Source organism: Dendrobates tinctorius, unplaced genomic scaffold, assembly GCF_039654945.1.
Source record: "Dendrobates tinctorius isolate UK_male_01 unplaced genomic scaffold, ASM3965494v1 ptg000008l, whole genome shotgun sequence".
NCBI lineage: Eukaryota > Metazoa > Chordata > Amphibia > Anura > Dendrobatidae > Dendrobates > Dendrobates tinctorius.
In genome coordinates this window covers 13,812,227-13,827,088 of record NW_027361676.1, presented here as the reverse complement: position 1 = coordinate 13,827,088, position 14,862 = coordinate 13,812,227, and the positions used below count along the sequence as shown (strand labels likewise).

General features: G+C 44.4%; 1 protein-coding gene across 3 annotated transcripts in view; it reads left to right on the top strand.

Moving 5' to 3' along the window:
- The window catches only part of TMEM154 (transmembrane protein 154), a 99,686-nt gene extending 85,122 nt beyond the window's left edge, over nucleotides 1-14,564 (top strand). For all 3 annotated transcript variants that reach the window (XM_073576371.1, XM_073576364.1, XM_073576368.1), the window contains one exon: nucleotides 11,144-14,564. In XM_073576371.1, coding sequence (XP_073432472.1) covers nucleotides 11,144-11,221 — 78 coding nt within the window. In that variant the 3' untranslated portion in view covers nucleotides 11,222-14,564. The remainder of the gene's footprint in view (nucleotides 1-11,143) is intronic.
- The last annotated feature ends 298 nt before the right edge of the window (nucleotides 14,565-14,862 follow it).

The following is a 14,862-nucleotide window of genomic DNA, read 5'->3' as shown; positions in this document are numbered from 1 at the left end:
TAAGCTTTGATATTTATGAGTCTTTTCGGTTGATTGAGAACATGATTGTTGTTCAGTAATAAAAAGAATCCTCTCAAACACAACTTGCCTAATAATAATTATGCAAACAGTGTATAATGCTCCATATATAATGGGCCCCATTTATAATGCTCGAGTGTATAATGGGCCCCATATGACGCTCCAGTGTATGATGGGCCCTTTCTATGATGCTCAAGTGTATGATGGGCCCCATATATAATTCTCCAGTGTATAATGCTCCCCATATATTGCTCCAAACATTAAAAAAAGAAATGCCTCTCCTCGCTGGGCACTGCTCTACTCTAGACTCCTCAGCGTTGCCATCTTCCAGCTCTCTGCACTTAGACTTTTCAGGCAGAGGGCGTACAGACGTGACATCATCGTGCTCTCTGACCTGAATGTCACTGTCAGGAAACGCGGAAGAAGTCACAACGGTGGAGCAGGGAGAGGTAAGTATTGCAAGTGCTGGTGCCCTGAGCAAGCAGGGGGGCCAACTCGTGGGTGACGGCACTGGCACAGGGCCCCTCATAGTATGATGGTGGCTGAGACGGCGAGTGGGCCCCCCCACCGTCCGAGACACCGGCGTACTGTGAGGGGCCCTGTGCCAGTGCCGTTGCCCAGGAGTGGGCCCCCCGACCTGTTCAGGGCACCGCCACTTGCCCCGGAACGCCAGGTGCTGACGACGGCCCTGGGGGGACAGCCCAGTTAGGGAGGTGGAAAAACTGGCATATGTTGAGGTGTAGGCTGGACATTCAGCAGCTGCAAATGGAGGAATTGGAGAAGTCGGAGGAAGAGGAGGACAAAGTGAGCCATTTTGCTCGCAACCTATGTGTCATCAGGGGAAGGTTGTACAAAATCCTTTGAAACCCAGGCATGGTTCATTTTAATGAAGGTGAGGTGAGTAGACAGCCAGGTCCTTCTTTCTGTCAAGATTGATCCAGCAGCACTGAAGTCTCTTTCTGATAGCACACTACCAGCAGGGCAAGCGAGCTCCTGTAAGGCATATTGTGCCAATTCAGTCCAGGTGTCCAGTTTACAGGCCCAGTAGCCAAAGGAGAATGAACTGTGAGGGAGAACATCGATAGGGGAAGAGAGGTAATTTTGAACCATAGTTGACAAATGCTGTCTCCTGTCTGTTGTAATCGATTTAGTATTAACAGTCGTGTGAGCGGTCCTCGAGAAATCAGTCCACAACATGGTCATGAAACCCCTGTCTCCAACACCAGTTTGGCTGTGTGCACCACGAACACCTCTTCTATTTGGCCCAGTACTGCTCGTGGTAGAACCAGCACCGCTGCTGTGTGCTGGGAATGCCTCTAACAAACGGTTTACCAGAGTTGCTTGTTTGTTCGCTAATATTAGCTCTAGGTTCTCCTGTGGCATGAAGTTCTGTAATTTGCCTTTATAGCATGGATCGAGGATGCTGGCCAACCAGTAGTCATCAGCCTTCATAATTTTGACAATGCGGGGGTCCCTTTTTGGATCCGCAAGAGATAATCACACATGTGGGCCAATGTTCCAGGTGTCAATGATGCACTGACAGTGGTGGGTGGAGGAGCACTTTCTGCCAAATCCACATCCCTCCAGTCACGCACAAACCCTGTACCTGACCTTGGCAAGCCAACATTTTCTCACGCCCCCCCGAGAAGCATCCTCTTCCCCAAAATAATCATCCCCCTCATCCTCCTCTTCCTCCACCTCATCTACGACAGTTCCCTGAGCAAACAATGGCTGACTGTCATCAAGGCTTCGCTCCTCCTCTTCCTTCTCCGCTGCAGATGCCTGATCCTTAATGTGCATCAAAGTTTGCATGAGCAGATGCATAAGTGGTATGCTCATGCTTATGATGGCGTCGTCTGCGCTTACCAGCCGTGTGCATTCCGCAAAAAAATTAAGGACTTTACAGAGGTCTTTCAACTTTTAACACTGCATACCCGACAACTCCATGTCTGCCCTCAAACTTATAAAAAAAAAATGGTATAAAACCAAAGCCAGCTCACCAACCAGACCATCAGGTGCACGGAACTCCATCCGATTCGATGTCATAATAAAAATAAATTTTATTCCTATAGCGCCGACATATTCCGCAGCACTTTACATTTCGGAGGGGATTTGTACAGACAATAGACATTACAGCATAGCAATAATCACAGAGATTATAACAAATACCAAGAGGAATGAGGGCCCTGCTCGCAAGCTTACAGTCTATGAGGAAAGAGGTAGACACGAAAGGTGGGTGGTAACTGTTGCCCTGATTGTATGGACCAGCCATAATGTTAAGTGTGTAACAGTACAGACACAGAGGGCTAATGGATGCATAAAGCATGTGGGAAAATGATGCGGGGAACCTGGTTATGTCAAAACTTTTGGCTGTGCCACACAGGGATTGATTAGGTTAATAATGTGTTGAGGCGATAGGCCAGTCTGAATAAATGCATTTTCAGGGCACACTTAAAATTGTGGGGATTGGGGACTAATCGTATTGACCTGGAAGTGCATTCCAAAGAATTGGCGCAGCACGTGTAAAGTCTTTGAGATGGGAGTGGGAGATTCTGATTATTGAGGATGCTAACCTCAGGTCGTCAGCAGAACGGAGGGCGCGGGTAGGGTGGTATACTGAAACAAGGGAGGAGATGTAGGGTGGTGCTGAGCCATGGAGGGCTTTGTGGGTGAGGGTAATAAGTTAGTTTATGCTGAATTCTGGAGTGGATGGGTAGCTAGTTTAATGACTGGCACAAGGTAGAGGCATCGGTATAACGATTGGTGAGGAATATGATCCTGGCTGCAGCATTCAAGACAGATTGGAGAGGGGAGAGTTTGGTAAGAGGGAGACCAATTAGAAGAGAGTTACAATAGTCGAGACGAGAATGAATAAGAGAAACAGTAAGAGTTTTTGCAGAGTCAAAAGTAAGAAAAGATCGAATTCTAGAAATGTTTTTGAGGTGCAGATAACAAGAGCGAGCCAGTGATTGGATGTGGGGGACAAAAGAAAGCTCGGAGTCAAGTATGACCCCAAGACAGCGGGCATTTTGCTGGGGAGTAATAGTAGAACCACACACGGAAATGGCAATGTCGGGTATAGGTACATTAGTAGCGGGAGGAGACACAAGTAGTTCAGTCTTTGACAGGTTAAGTTTCAGATATAGTGATGACATGATGTTAGACACAGCGTTTAGACAATTGCCGGTGTTTTCTAGAAAGGCTGGAAGCCAAATCTACTGATTGTTTGACCAATAGGGGCAGTATACAAAGAGAAGAGGAGGGGGCCTAGGACTGATCCTTGAGGAACCCCAACAGTAAGGGGAAGATGAGAGGAGGAGGAGCCAGCAAAAGATACAGTAAAGGAGCGGTCAGAGAGATAGGAGGAGAACCAGGAGAGAACGGTGTCCTTGAGGCCAATGGAACGGAGCATAGTGAGGAGGAGCTGATGATCCACAGTGTCGAATGCTGCAGAGAGATCCAAGAGAATTAGCATGGAGTAATGACCATTTGATTTAGCTGTTAGTAGATCATTAGAGACTTTAGTGAGGGCAGTTTCAGTAGAGTGTAAAGAGCGGAAACTGGATTGGAGAGGGTCGAGAAGAGAGTTATCAGAGAGATAGCGGATAAGACGGGAGTGGACCAGGCGTTCCAGGAATTTAGAGATGAAGGGAAGATTAGAGACACGTCTATAGTTAGTGGCACAGTTTTGGTCGAGGGATGGTTTTTCAAGTAGTGGATGTATGATGGCATGCTTAAATGAGGAGGGAAAGATACCAGAAGAGAGAGAGAGGTTAAATATTTTAGTTAGGTGAGGGGTGACAGCAGGGGAAAGGGGCTGGAGTAGATGTGACAGAAATGGGTCACTGGTGCAAGTGGTTGGGCGAGAAGATGCAAGGAGCCTGCTTACTTCTTCTTCTGTGACTGGTTCAAAATCAGAGAGTGAGCTAGATGCAGTGGGGGAGGGAGGACAGTGCATGGTATGAGGTGATTGGGAGATAATTTCCTGTCGGATCTGGTCAATTTTTTCTTTGAAGTAATTGGCCAGATCGTCAGCTCGAAGCTCTGTGGTTGGGGCCTGTACTCTTGGGTTGAGTAGAGAATGAAAAGTGTCAAAGAGACGTTTAGGGTTATTGGACAATGAAATGATGAGGGTGTTGAAATAGGTTTGTTTTGAGAGGTAAAGGGCAGTATTGTATGTTCAAAGCATAGACTTATAATGGATGAAATCTTCGGGTAGGTTGGATTTTCTCCACAGACGTTCGGTGCACCTGGCGCACCGCTGCAGGAAACGTGTTTGCAGGGTGTGCCAGGGTTGTCGCAGTCTGTGTTGTGGTGTTCTATGTATAGGAGGAGCAAATACATCCAGGGCACTTTGAAGTGTTTCATTGTAATGCTTCAATGCAGAATCAGAACATGAAAGGGAGGAGATAGGGGCCAATGTAGACTGCAAGTTCTTCATAAGTTTCTGGGTGTTAATGGCCTGTATGTTTCTATAAATATGGACAGTGGGAGTGACCTGAGCAGCCTGGCAGTTCTTGATAGAGAATGAAAGAAGGTTGTGGTCAGAGAGCGGGAGAGGGGAGTTTGCAAAATCATCCACTGCACAAAGCCAAGAGAAGACCAAGTCGAGGGAGTTTCCGTCTTCATGCGTTGGAGAATTAGTAAGCTGCAAAAGGCCAAATGAGGAGGTTAGAGATAAAAGGTGAGTAGCAGATGGGGAAAGGGAAGAGCGATGGGGATGTTGAAATCGCCCATGATGATGGTAGGGATGTCACAGGAGAGAAAATGTGGAAGCCAAGTGGCAAAATGATCCAGGAACTGATGGGAGGGGCCGGGAGAACGATATACCACTGCCACTCGCATGGAGAAGGGGATGTAGAGTCTGACGGCATGGACCTCAAAAGTAGGAAAGACAAGTGAGGGTACTTGAAGGATAACCTGAAAGGTACATTTTGATTACAGGAGCAGACCAACCAGACCAACTTACATCTGCAGCTCACAGTATAGTGATCAGTGCTGTAAGACATTACTGTAATCACTCCTGCACCGCTACATGACTGAAAGCCGGCTCATTTTCTCCTAGTAACCACACTTTCAGTAAGGTAGTCATGCAGCATAATTTTAACTCTATTTATCTGCAGTATGACCCGATGCCACATTGACAAAAAGTGGCTGAATAAAATCCTAAATTATGCCTTCCCTCAATGGTGCACTAGGTGAGCATTGAGTCTACCTCCCCATAATACTGATTGCACACAGTGACACAATGAACAAGTCTGTAGAACAGTGTTCACACCACCAAAAGACTGAAACACAGAAAAACACAGTATAAAAATGTATAAAAATACTCTGTTGTAAAAAAGTAACAGTAAACCGCAAGTGCTAGTAAAAAGATGATAATAAAACAGGATATCTTGTTGATACGTTTTTTGCAAAAAATGTATACTAAGACGCTCTACCAAACGTCAAGGTATACCCATCTCAAAGCAGTACCTAACCGATGGATTTAAAAACCTGACCATGTGTATGGTACCTATATGAGCAGGATTCAGAAAGGTAATGTCCGATGTGGACACGATACGGAAGCGGCTTATATGTGCACGGCCCACAAGGGAAGGGTGGAGATGTCCCTAATCTTGCAGAAACAAGAAACAAATATAAATATATGGGCCATGCACACAGTGAACAAGTCTGTAGGACAGTGTTCACACCACCAAAAGACTGAAACACAGTATAACAAACGTATAAAAATACTCTGTTGTAAAAAAGTAACCGTAAACAGCAAGTCTCAGTCTCAAACATGAGTCAGTAACACAATTTGTTTTACTTGCACTATTAGTTCAGCAATTCTGATGTACTTGCTTCTCTCTCCAGAGTGATCGACACATGTATTACACAGGATGCAAACACAGGCAGGAACATCAACTTCAAACTTGCCCATTAAAAGGATATACATATATAACCTTGTTGTCTAGCCGCAAGGTCATTGTGCTGATGGAAATAGATTAGCTTTCAAGAAAGCCAAGGAACAGATTAGAATAGCACAGATGTATTTTCTACAGTATTGGAGTTTGAGCAAAGGCAAGATAAATTATAGTGGTGCATAGCAGACCATGGATTTAAAGATTGTCTTTAAATAAAAAAACATATTGGCATGAATATTACAAGAAAGGGAAGGGAAATCTGTCTGCAGGTTCTTATTACCTCATCTGAGAACAGTATGATGTAGACAAAGAGACCCTGAATCCCACAATGTTATCACTTAGTTTACTGGGTGCAGCCGTTCTGACACAGAGTTCTTAGATGTAACATGTAGCAGAGCTGAGAAAGCTGCCCACATATGGCTCCCTATATACAATGTCTATAGACAGTGAGCTGCATATCAGATTGCTAAGCTGTGTAACCAAGAGAACCACCATGTAACCACCACGGTGCTGACGCAAGCATCCATCCCCTTCGTGTTTCTCCTCCATACTTCGCTACGTGACCACTCACCTCACCGTTGTCTGTTGCAGAAGACAAGCCCACTTTCCTGACTAACAGTAGATTTGGGCCAGTTTTGGGTGGTCTCGACCTTGTTTATTTGGGGTTCACTAAATCCGCAGCTCATCCTGTAACCTAAGTACCCTTACCCGTGACTCGGGGACTACGTCCTGCTGAAACGCCGAGGTCTGCCCCGGCAACTCCAGGCATACATCCGTACCACGTCGCACCCAAACCTCCCGACGCTGCTGTCTAGCAAGAGCTCTATCCATTTTACCCCAGCCACATTCTTGGCCGGTGCCAGAGGGTTCTTCGTGTGTACATCCCTAGTCGACTTTGCGACCACATATTCACAGTTCATCCAGGCTTTCTTTTTATTTGCGTGTTTTTGCATGGGTCCCTGGAACTGGACTGTCCCGAACTTACCAGGGGACATTTCCAGCTCGGAGTTCGGTGGGGTCTCCACGACCTTTCCTGCCAATACTTCTAGGGGTAGTGTATCGGGGTTACACTCTGTCCCTAGGTTGGCAACCCCTATTGCAGATATCCCTGACTCAGGATCTTCGGGTTCTGTGCCTGGAACAACAATTACCTTGGGAGGGTTAACCCTGGTCTTCCACAGGGACCAGAACAGGGGCAAGTCTCTTCCCAACACAGTCCCATATGGAAGGGTCTTTACCACTCCCACCACATGTTTAATGTCCCCACATGGTGTGGAAAAATTAACCTCCACGTTCTTGTAATCCCGGATTTCCCCATGGATACCCATCAACTCCACTCTCCATCCTTTGGGATTGTCTCTGGCAACAAGGGACTAATGGACCAAAGTCACTATGCTTCCAGAGTCCAGGAGGGTTTCTGTTTGACACCCCTTGACGAGAACCCGGCACTGCTGTGGTTCAGCACTGGCAGTGCCCGTAGTGGCGGTACAGACTGGTTGGCCATACATAGGCACACGGTAAGTAACCCTGCAGTCCATGGGTTCAGACATAAGAGGGCAGTTGACAGACACATGTCCGGACCTTTGACACCGCCCACACTTAATAACTGCAGCACGACTAGACCTTGGGGCTGCTTTAGGGGAAAAGGGACCTTTGTCACCCTCACTTCAGGTTACCTCCTCATCACGGGCTCGGTCCTGGTTTGCCTCAACAGAGGTTTGTGGACTTTTCCCATGCTCCGGTACAAAGTCCTGAGTGGCTGTATACCGCTCAATCAATCTCACCAGTTGGTCCAGAGTGCCTGGGTCCCCTTGTCCCACCCAAGCTGTATGGCTGCTGGCAGGGCTCTCACCAACTGGTCGACTAACATCCTCTCTACCATCTGGGCCGGGGTCAAGGTCTCAGGCTGGAACCATTCCTTTACTAACTGCAATATCTCATATGCTTGAGAGCTCACAGTTATCTCTTGTAACACTACTAAAATTATCAAACTTTATTACAAAAAATATGAAAAACAATGTTAAACTATAAAACCACACTGCATCATACCTTAAAGAAATGAACACCATAGGGAGGTTCCTATCACTACGCTGGCCTGTGTATCCCTTCCTGACAACGGAGGTTGGCACCCTATAACCTGCGCAGTAACACCCCCGCTCCACGATGGCTCTCCCTGCTCACCCTATAGGGCCCTATAGTGGCAGGGTGTGATAAGGTGTTAAACAGGTAGGTGAGAAAGAAGAGAGGTGTTTAAATAGGATCTTCTTGGCTTGTTAATGAAAAATAGCTGCTTCTTTTGACAAAATTTCTTCTTGTGATAACCTACAATGGGCTATCTAAATCTAGATTATTGTGGCGCCCCTGAGGCTTCAGTCGCCACAGAGGTACTGCACCTTCTCCTAAGGTGTAGTGCCCCACCATCCAGGTAAGGTGGGAACTCCTGACCACGCTCCACACCTGCATTCCACACACAGAATAGTTCAGTGGGGCCACCTAACAGCTTCAGGCTGGGGGATAGCAGAGCACCCCTCGTGAAACCCCGCTTCGTAACACGAGATGTGCTGGGAGGCGGGTGGAGTGAGATGATACAAAAGAGTGGGAAGAGTGAGAGTGAGTTAGTTAGTTGGTTAGAGGAGAGAGAAGAGAGATGATGGATGTCTGAGGGACATGCTGCAGCAGGTCCCAGTAATCTGGGCTGCTGGCACGAGAAAGACAGAGAAAGAGACTGATAAGATTGATAACCTAACCTTCCATAAGAGAGAGAGAACAGATCGGAACGAAGGAGAATAGAAGGACGGTGGGAAGCTGGTTGAAGAAAGATAGAGAACCCTTCCAGTCTAGAGAGCGCAAAGACCGGGGCCCGGTCCCCGAAGTTAATTGGATCTTTATGTCCGGCAACAGACACCGGAGGAGTAGTGAGCCACTAACGCCTTGCTCCCATCATAGACTTGGGACACAACAGCAACTGAATAGAGAGCCGGGACGCAGAGTGGAGTCCCCGAAGCAGGCTACAGCTGTCTGTCATACAAGTAAAGACTAGAAACACCTAGAGAGAGGCATTCCAGGGTAACTAAGTATTGGAGTGCTTCGCACCTAAAGGCCCATTGGAGGAGTCGTTCAGTAAGGTACATGTTGGCGGAGTGTGGAAGGGAGAATCCTATCCTGCCTGGAGGTTGGCTGGAGCCCTGACCTGGAGAACACAGTACGGAGGCAGGCAGTTGTGTGAACTGCAAACAGTGAGTAAAGCTTTGGAACCGCATACTCTGGTGTCCTCCAGTTATTCCCGCACCACTACACCTGGGTACCAGCATCCATACCATTCTGCGCCTCTCCTCATCCATTGCACCTACACTGCCCTTTGACTACAGCTCCACCTGTGCGGAGCTATACCATCTCTGCTGCACCACACCATCAGTCCCACCGGATCTGTATGCAGCGTTGGCTTACCATCTCCCTTGCCAAACACCACGGGTGGCGTCACGAACTATTCATATAAACTTTAGCACCATTAACATCACCGCCATTGATATTGGGCGCCCAGGGCCACGGACCGGGTCACAGCTGCCATGAAGCTTTCCCCACTGACACCGGCCCGGTACCTAGTACCCCACTGACACCGGCCCGGTACCTAGTACCCCGCTGACCTGGGCGAGAGACGGCGACCCATTATCTAATCTTTCTATCGGAATAATTCTTCTATTGGATCTTCTTCTTACTAATCACTACCATGTCTTGATAATCTAATCTAAATCTTTTCTTAATCCCATAACAGGTATGTATTTAGAAAGCCCCCCTGGGACCAACAAGGTTGGAGGCACTTAATAGATGGTGCAAAAATATATTGTAATAACATATAGTGTGAGAAACACCTCTCTTCTTTCTCATCTATTTGTTTAACACCTTATCACACTCCTGCCACTATATGGCCCTGTAGGGTAAGCAGGGAGAGCGGTCGTGGAGCGGGGGCGCCACTGCGCAGGTTATAGGGTACCAACCTCTGCTGTCAGGTAGGGATACACAGGCCAGCGTAGGGATAGGCACCTCCCTACGGTGTTCATTTCTTTAAGGTATGATGCAGTGTGGTTTTATAGTTCAACATTGTTTTTTGCATTTTTTTTTTAATAAAGTTTGATAATTTTAGTAGTGTTACAAGAGATAACTGTGAGCTCTTTGAATTGGTCTCTTGCCAATTTACCCTCTGATACTATGATTCCATATGCCTGAGACCTGGTGGGACGAGACTCTGCAAAGGACCACTGGTACACCTGCTGATAGTCCCTCACCTTAGGGTTCTCTTCTTTACACCGCTGATGCTCCTGCTGCTGCCACTGGAACTGCAGCACCTCTTGCTGCTCCTGCTGGATCTGCAGTGCCTCTTGCTGCTGCAACTGCAATGCCTCTTGCTGCTGCTGGCCCAGTAGCTCCTGCTGCTGTTGAATGAAGATCACCTGTTTCAAAAGTTCCTCCATTTTTCCAGCAGGCTTGATCTGTTGCATTGCAGTCTTGCTCACTGACATGCCTCATGCTTTGGGGTATGTATCAATTAATACTGCCCGCATTCTCCAACCATATGTAGTGCAGCGGTATCCATGCTGTGCAGTGATGAGGCGTGACCCAGGACAATTCCAATACAAAACTTGTTTTAATGTGCAACTCACATAAAATACACGGCACACGATAACCTCCGGATCGCAGCCGGGAAACATATCTTCCAGATTGCAGCCAATAAACACGCCAATCCACCTCCGAGACCACTGCCATCGGTGACTGCACCGCCGTGTACGCTGTGGGTGCCAGGCCCTTCCATTCCCTTGGCTATTTGGCTCCACTTTCCTATGTTGCCTCACACAGGTGGATGTCTGCAGCACCTTCTACTCTGCACTCTTGCAAAAAACAAAACTGACACTGACCCTGACACACCCAAACCCTTTACTGCAGGGTTTTTAACTGGAATCTGTAGCCATGGGATCTGAATGTGATCTGAAAGTGTGACAAACATGCAAAAGAATAGAAAATCAGGAAGGGGGCAAACACTTTTTCACACAACTGTTTGTAACATTTAGGATTGATGTAAATATTGCAGTTCCATGTTACATAGTTTGGACCGACAATTTACTAGTTTTCATATACCTGTGTTGTGCCTTTGCAATAGATCTGACCACATCTAGCAAACATTTGCATTACCATTACCAATCAATGTATGTCTATTTGTTTTGCAGAACAGATACATGATGCTTATTTATAGAACCTATCCTTCATCTCTCCATCCTGCAAGTGGATATTATCTCACAATATGAAAACTCAGAAAATATCAGTAAAACGTTTTAGATTTTTTTTTTACAAATCATGCCACATGAATTGCAACAATTCAGAGAAAAGACTGATAATTTCCAAAACAGATGTATGAAAGAAAAGAAAAATACAGTTCTTCATGGAAACCTGACTCCGCTCCAGCTAGAACTATCAAGGAATGTCTCTAGAAACAATTCATATATCATGAGCTGTCGTACATCATCACTTTATGAAAAATGAACAAGAAAGTATAAAAGGGGAAAGAGCTAAGTAATCACTGTGGACAATAATCTTGTAGGAATTATATGAGTGACAGGAAATGATAAATAGTGTTTAATAGTCAGAGCTATACCTTTACTTTCAGCTACAGCCTACAGATCATAAATCCATTTCTCAGCGGGTGACGACTTCTGCTTGGAGTTGTCTACTCTGACCACAGGCCACATACAATAATAATTGAGTCTCTTGTCCCCTGTATATAAATACTGTACAATGATTTTCTAGACTGTACAGCGTTCTCTGTCACAATTTACTTATCTTTCAACCCACTCTGGACTCTCACAAACTTTACAATGAAGTTATGGAGCTGTAAAGATGTATTAGTTGTCCGAAGTGCCCAGTGCCAAGGGGCTACAAACGAGCCAATGTGAAGATAATTTAGATGTTAGGGCAGCAAACTGAATCTTTTCCCCAGGTAAAGGAAAGCTTCTACATGTCTGGAGAACATTCCATGTGCACATTTGGTAAAGCTATCATTCACTGACTTCCAGTCTCACCTACCAGTATATCTATCCATTCTGTAATATGTCAAACCAATGTACTTACAAGACAACACACTTCAGTAGTCATGTACGTGGTCACCGACATTCCAGTGCCAAGTACTACCCATATAATCTACTCTGTAGTCTTATGCCAATGTTCACCGCTGCATATCCTGGTGAAGTGATGACATGCTTATACTTACAATGTCATTGTCAACCAGGAATATTTAATAGAACATTATTTGTTAGGACTATCATTATTTCCTGTGAAGCAACTACAACATGTCCTTTTATACCTTCCCCACCCTCATGCACCTAAATTCTACGATTACCGTTTTGATCCCCCCTGTTTGCTGCCACCAAAGCTGCGAGGGTAGAACAGGAGGTGACTGGCACATGGGATAGTCAGAGGACCCCCATGCAAAGACAATATATATAGGTTCTTCAATAGCTGATCATGGACACTGCCATTATAGTGTAAAATATTAAAGTAGGATTAAAATTACTGAAAAACACTGAGCTTAAAGGGATCTTGTCTTGTAAAATAATTTGATTCATCTACAGATATAGGGCTAATCTGCATGTTAAAAGCGTTCTGACACTGTGCGGCGCCGGCACTGAGAGCCCCACTGCCAGGAGGAAATAACATTATTCCTCCCGGCAGGCTCGCTCTTTCTGTCATAGTGATTTTGCCGGCACGGTTTCAGTCACCATTCTGTTCATAGGGAGCGCCAGCTGTAACCGTGCTCCCAGCACTGAGTGACAGCAGCTCATCATTAGGCCTGGCTGTCAGTCAATGCTGGTGGTGCGGTTACAGCCGCTCCCTATACACAGAATGGTAACTGAAACCATCCCCCTACACATTAAACTAAAGTTAGACAAACAAGCCTATATTGGCAGGGTTAGATGGCCTAATGTTTATAGCAGCCTCCCAAATCTCATCCGACACATGATGTCAAGAGAGAAAAGGGATGTTCATTTTGAATATTAATGCTTGATCCTTTTGTCATGACATAAGCTGCAGCTAGAGTCCCTTGGCAGCGTCTTTCTCTGCCAAGCTGAAAGTTAATGTGTATGGCGAGTTGTGACATATAGCCAAAAAGTTTTTGCGACATAATAAGAGTAATAAATAAAAATAAAGATATTTGATTACAACCAGCGAAAAGTAATTGATAAACTTTTTACATAACTTATGATTATTGTATGCAGCTTTAATAAACCTGTGGGACAAAGTTTTTTTTTTTTTTAGTTCTGTAAAAAAAAACAGCCCAGTTTGTAAGTGTTGGAAAATTGATGGAAAAGTTTTATCATTTTTACCTTTTATAGTGTACAGTGATGTTTATTTTAACATATTATTATATAGTTTTCATTTGCAATTAATACTAGCTAAAAAAAATGTAGACCTTTCAACAAGAGAGAGAAAAACTATATGATGTGACACAAAAAGAAAATCTGAAAGCTGCTGTTCTGAAGCTTGAGCTGACACTGCAACAAGGATCTATCTCATTACAGAATTATGGGTTGACAAATTAGGTCGAAAATTTGTTTGGCTCATTCCTTCCAGGCTGGCAGAGATAAATGACATCCCATATGCTACAGGCCTACACACGTCATCCACTTATGGTATGATCCATTGCTCCTTTGATGCAGTACATGAATTTCCCTGTTCCCGGATGTTGATAATGTGCTTGTTTATAACAGGGAAAAAAAAGTATTATCTGATAAATGTCTTTGTCAGATTCACCGCCATGCTTCCATTCGAGTCATCATGAAGATGTCACAATGTCTTCCACAAAACATTTCGTCTCGTCGCACATAGAATGAGAACAATATTATAATAAATGGCGATGTGATAAACTAGATCTATTTTATCAGGTTTTGATGGTGCTTAGGTCCTAAATGGAGCTTCTGATAACAGAAAGGGTTAGGCAAGGGGTTATAAGATACATTTGATAAGAAAAGACCCTAATCACCGTATTAGGTTAAGTATGATGGAGAACTTGAAGTCAACTACTGAGGGCCCAACAAAATTATTTTCTCCATCAATGGATTTACCAACAAATAATTGTAATGGAAACAGTTTATTTGGTGGATGAGAGTTGGTCATAGCTTCATTATGGTTAATTGGCATGTTAGAAAACCCAATTTCATTTTCCCTATTGAGGAATTTGGGCGACTTATCCTGTTCTGAAAGAACAACCCCAGCTTGCCAGCCGTCTGCAAATTCCTGAGCAATCTGTAAAAATAGGTCACCTTTTTCCGGTATCCATAAAACAAATTGAAAACGTGTGTGATATTTTGGAAGATAGAGAAACGTGTACAGGTTATTGGGATTGTATTTATTATCATACAGTTTACAGCAAATTCTAAGAATATATTAATATGACTTGTGTGAGCTCTAGATATGCATCACTTATAATCTTTATTGTTCCTTAAAGTTGGGAAGTGTGTCTGTAAAAAATGTTAACTATCAAAGAATTATTTTTTTAAAGAATGTTTATATTAACATTTTTAGGACTACAAAAACATGTAAAGTGTACAATCCAACAAAACAAAGTAATAAATGTTGATTCAACTAAAAAAGAAACCATTCTATATATAATTTTTTCTATATAAGTTAATGTAGCAATATAAATTGCTGTGCAATAGGTTAATCAACTATAATATAAGCTTTAACAGTAGCATCAAATGAGAAGAAAAAAAAACAATTGCCCATGTTTTTTGCATGTTTTTGCATTTTGCATGTTTAGCATAATACACCTCATAGTCCTCCATATATTATAATGTGCCCCATAGTCCTCCATATTGTAAAATGCACACCCCATAGGCCTCAATGTAATATAATGTGCCCCATAGTCCTCCATATAGTATAATACACTTCCCAT